At 50.3% G+C, this 4930-nt stretch overlaps 1 protein-coding gene across 1 annotated transcript in view; it reads right to left on the minus strand.

Moving 5' to 3' along the window:
• Positions 1-2709: 2709 nt before the first annotated feature.
• Positions 2710-4930, minus strand: part of LOC311311552 (zinc finger protein Aiolos-like) — a 12970-nt gene continuing 10749 nt past the window's right edge. Inside the window, exon 8 of the mRNA XM_084441300.1 lies at positions 2710-3882. Within this exon, the coding sequence (XP_084297426.1) occupies positions 3239-3882 (644 nt within the window). The 3' untranslated portion in view covers positions 2710-3238. The remainder of the gene's footprint in view (positions 3883-4930) is intronic.

Here is a 4930-nt window from a genome sequence, read left to right on the forward strand (position 1 = left end):
TAGCTGAACATCGCAGTTCAATACGATGTACAAACCTCACTTAGGCTATCTAGTTGCGTTTCACTTTGTTCAATCATCAGCTCCTCACTCCGTTACATACCCTACTGTAGCTATTGAAAAAGTCAACCAAGAGGTGGTGATTTTGAGAAGCTTTTGTTGAAGTGAGAGGCATACTGGATAAATTATCTTCAGACATTGATTTAACCATTTCTGTAAATATTGACATGAAACTGTTCCATGATATATATAGATTATATTGTGATAGATTATATTGTGGCTAAAAGTCGTTTTCTTAAAATAGATTTCATATAAACTATCGAAGTGGCGCATACTGTAGTTTTGTTGTTGCTGCTTCTGAGAATTTACCTGTCTAGCCTACTTCAGGTTTGTTCTACTGTTTACAGTATCTTCTGTAATAATGGCTATCTTTGTATTTATATTTTTTTTCTCAAATGCTGACCTCTACTGGCAAGTTGTGTAAAACTATGTCTGTTAGAGTGTATTTTTGTGCGTTGGCTGTAAGCCAGCGCAGCTAGAAGAGCCAATGTTGGGTTGTAAGTATGTCCTGGCGGTTGTGTCCTGCATGGCAGTTCTGTCGCTACCCAGAACATCAAAACAAAAGACTATGACACAAGTGTGCTTCAAGAGCTCCGGTGGCCTAGTTGTTCAGGAGCTAGTCTGCCATGCTGAAACTGCGAGTTCAAGACCCACACCCACAAAACCTGTGGGTTCAAAACTGGTGTTGTAGGCAGTTTTTTGTCACTGGATGTTATAAAAGCTATGTAAAAATGCGTTACCTGTTGGTTGTTTGTCAATTATTGAATTTATGTGCAGTAATTGAATATTTGAAATACTCCTGTTTTGAAATTATACCTACAATATGTGTCTCACTAATAACCCATTATATATAGACCCTTTTACTGTTGGTAAACAATTAAGTGTGCGCATTTTGGCAACAAAAGAATGACCAAACTATTACAGCATTGAAATCAGTAGATACACTGGAAACGAACTCCCTAGAGACAGAGATAGGGAGAGAGAGAGAGAGAGAGAGAGAGAGAGAGAGAGAGAGAAGGCAAGTGCACTAGCTTGGTGCAGTATGCTGTGGTTGAAGATGGGAAAATCTAGCCTCCTTGTTGACACATATCTCTGCATGACTACAGTGCTCTATGCCGTGGCACAATTTAATGTACAGTCCTTATATATAATACAGCAGACGTCACCTTTACTGAACCCTGCAATCTTAAACTGTAGTCTATCTCTCATTTGGACACGAGATGCGAACATGACAGTAGATGGCACTGCACACCTAGACACTGGTACAGCACAGCATCTACAGTCCTTACATACAGTAGCGCCTTATGTACCCATGTATCCATGAAGACGGCATCTGACAGTGAAGCTTATGAGCTGACTACTTACTACTGCCTGACGTTTCCCGAACACAACAGTGTTAGTTTACCGGGACAATCCGCTGGGAACCCTCTATACTGAGACTACAGCTTATGCCCTTAATAAAACATGCCTGGGCCCCATGCAGAGGACAGTGTGCATGGACAAGATAGCGTCACATGTCTTCATCGTCTTCATCATCTCCAGTGAGAGAGAGAGAGAAAGAGAGAAGGGAGAGAGAGAGAGAGAGAGAGAGAGAGAGAGAGAGAGAGAGAGAGAGAAGGGAACTGCTGCTGATTGAAAGGCCAGATTAAGCGCTGCTCTCGCCCTGAGGGCGCCGGGGCATGACTGCCGGCCCCCACTGTCCCTCCCCCACGTAGCGGGGCCCCCGCCGCCCGCGGGGGTTGTCAGGCCGGCACGGCGATCGCTGACGAGTCTGAGGACGCCGGCTGACGGGGGACCGTGATCCTCTCTTGCCGTGAATTAAGATAAAGATCGACGGAGGTTAAGATGGTAGTACATTTAGTAGACAGTAGGACTACTCTCAGGTGGCTAGAGCCAGGTTTGTAATACTAGAGCTACTGCTGGGGTGAGCGATTCGCCTGTAGTGGCCCATGTCAACCACCGGAGGGAGTTTGTCTAGTGCAGGGAGAGGCTTGTCAACTGCTTGCACATCCGGGAAAGACAGTCTTCCTGTGTGGTGGAACTAGGCATTCCCTTTAGAAGAGGGCAAGCCCGTTTTAACATATCGCTCACCCCTTACTTATGCCATAATATATATTCTTATATATTCCTAACTCCGATTTCTATCAGGCTTTGTTGGAGAGAAAACATAACACTGCTGCTTGATAGTGTACATATTGTCAACACAATCTTTGGAGCATCTTAAGCACCTTAACAAATGTGAATTGCTGTCAACGCAACAATCGGACTATTGAACGATTAATGCAGTCAGGTGCTGTATATTAGTTTTGTACATTTGGGCCATGACTACTTCCCCCAACAGCAAAGCATCCCCTCAACCATTAGGAGTGCTAGATGGGAGGCCTGCAAAAATCCAAGAAAGAGAGAAACAAACATGTCTTCGAGGCCTTGCCAGAGCTGTGATGAGGGGAGTGTAGCTGTGAAGTTCTGGCTTTGAAGCTGTGAACTGCACTAGTCAAACCACACGCTAAAAGAAGACATGTGACCTTCGAGATCATCAGATTTTTTCTCTCTCTTTCTGTTATCAGTCGCATCTTGAGGTCTTCTTCTGTAGCAGTGCTACTCGAAATGTACAGTGCAGTCCAAACAGGGACCAAAATAGCCGTGATAAAATCTTTATTTTCACAACTCTGTACAGTCAACAGGAAAAATTTACAGCAGTCATCTTACAGTCGATGAAGAAACCTTCTTCACTGGCTATGGTTTCGTACCGTGATTATTTGCAGTCATTAAAATAGTAGAAAAAAAGTTTAAAGTTAAAGAAATTATTGTTCTTCCGTGGCTCCCCTTTAATGAGGTAGAATAAAACTCTACTCCCAAGTTAAAGAAAACGTTTTAAATTATACATATTCCTGAATCTGGAATTGTTCTAGATAAATACATATTGGTTTCTTTGCACATTGAAATGCCTCCTTTAATGAAATGCTACACTTTATTCTTTGTGGTGTGTGTGTTAGTAATAGATTAAAAATTAAAAATAAAAATTAAAAAAACTAACACAAATCCCTGACCTGCTTTTCGTGTGTGTGTGTGTGTGTGTGTGTGTGTGTAACACTCCGGAGCACACGGCGAAGTCACCGACAAGGCGACTTCTCCGACAGCATCTTGACACCCCGGGCGTCCAATAGGAGGCGGCGTGCGGCTACTTCAGCTCCAGGCGGTGCTCGCCGCGGGCGATGTGCGACGAGAACTCGTAGCGGTCGCGGCTGCGGTGGCCGCACACGTTGCACTCCAGGGGGTCGCGGAAGCCGTGGCAACCCATGTGGATGGTGAACATGACGTAGTCCAGGAAGATGACCCTGCAGTGGGTGCACGGGTACACGGCGCCCGGCTCGCCGCCCGCCTCCTCTCCGCCTCCGCCACCGCCCCTCGCCGCCCGCGGAGGGGGGAGCGCGTGCGGAGGGGCACGGGGGTGCGGCAGGCCGTTGTGGAGGCCGGGCGCCACCAGCAGGTGCCCCAGGCCGTAGAGGGGCTGGTGGAGCTGCCGCTGGGCGCCGCCGCCGTCGGCCTGGTGGAGCTGCTCCAGGCCCAGGGCATGACCCGGCCCGGTCCGGCCCATGTGCGGGGCGAGTCCGGGCGGCAGGAGGTCCAGCTTGTGGCCGTTGGTCAGAACCAGGGGGACGGGGTAGGGCCTGGGTTCGGTGTCCGGGTCGGAGCCCACACGTTGGGGCTGGCGCTGGTAGGCGTCGGGGCCCGGCGAGGCGAGGGGAGGGGGGTCCATGGCGGCGTCGGCCCGGTGGATCACCTCCCGGCTGAAGCTCAGGTCCAGACACACGCCGTTGTCGCCTGCAGCGCTCATACGAGAGAGACAGACCTCAGAGACTCGAGACCCTGGGGGGGAGGAGGGGGGGCGGGGCTAGACCTGCCGCCATTGCCCCGGCGCCGGGGGAGACACAGGTAGCACAGCAAGCTGCTCTCACCTAAACAAGGGCGACAGCAAAGCGCAAGAAGGGGCACAGCGACACCGGAGGAACGGCCGCTAGGTACAGACGGCGCCCGGACGTCCCGTGATGGGCGCTATTCCTTAAACGGACGTGCGGTTGTGGGTAAAGAATTTCATTTTATCGCGCCGAATTCAATCGAGTGGAGACCACCGTCAAAAACGGCTTACCGCTGTACCTCCGTGACATCGAACACAGCAGCCACACGGACAAAAGCATTGCATTGTGAGGGGAGGCCATTTTGAAAAAAAGCAAAGACGCCAGGGGCTGCAGAGCCCCCCGACAAACGACATCCCCGCCCCCCCCCCACCCCCGACCCAGGCAGCAGTCGAGCTTCCTGCCGCTGCTCACCAACACTTTTTTTTTTTCCGAACGTGAGAGACAGAGAGAGAGAGAGGAGGACAAGAGGGAGAAAACAGACGAGGCCTCCTCCCCTCGCAGCCGTGCCTCGCCGGCAGGACCGACGGCGACGGAGGACATGCACCTGCTCACGTGTCCGCCCCCCCCTCCCCCCCGTGCGTCTGTTTTTCTCTCTTTGCGGTCGCAGAACATCTTCGCTTCTCTGTTTTTTTTCCCCTTCTCTGTGGTCGCCGTCATATTGAAACGTCTCGGTTCGCTCGGCGGGGGGGGGGGGGGGGGGGGACCAATCCTGTCGCTCGGCTCCGACGCTTCGATTCTGAAACTGCGCGCTGCCGGCGTAACAAGAAAAGCGCCGGGCGTGTCTTGGAAATCGTCGCGCACGCCTATGGGTTTGGGAAGATGTGAAGAAAATCTGTCATTTACAGAAAGTGACTGCTTTCAAAAACGCACCAAGGGGGTAGTAATAGTAGTAGAAATAGTAGGAGTGAATGGATCTCAGTGAAGTTTCAGCAGACTTTAAAATGTTGTGTCAG

The sequence above is a fragment of the Borostomias antarcticus genome (genome assembly GCF_949987555.1).
Source record: "Borostomias antarcticus genome assembly, chromosome: 7".
Taxonomy (NCBI): domain Eukaryota; kingdom Metazoa; phylum Chordata; class Actinopteri; order Stomiiformes; family Stomiidae; genus Borostomias; species Borostomias antarcticus.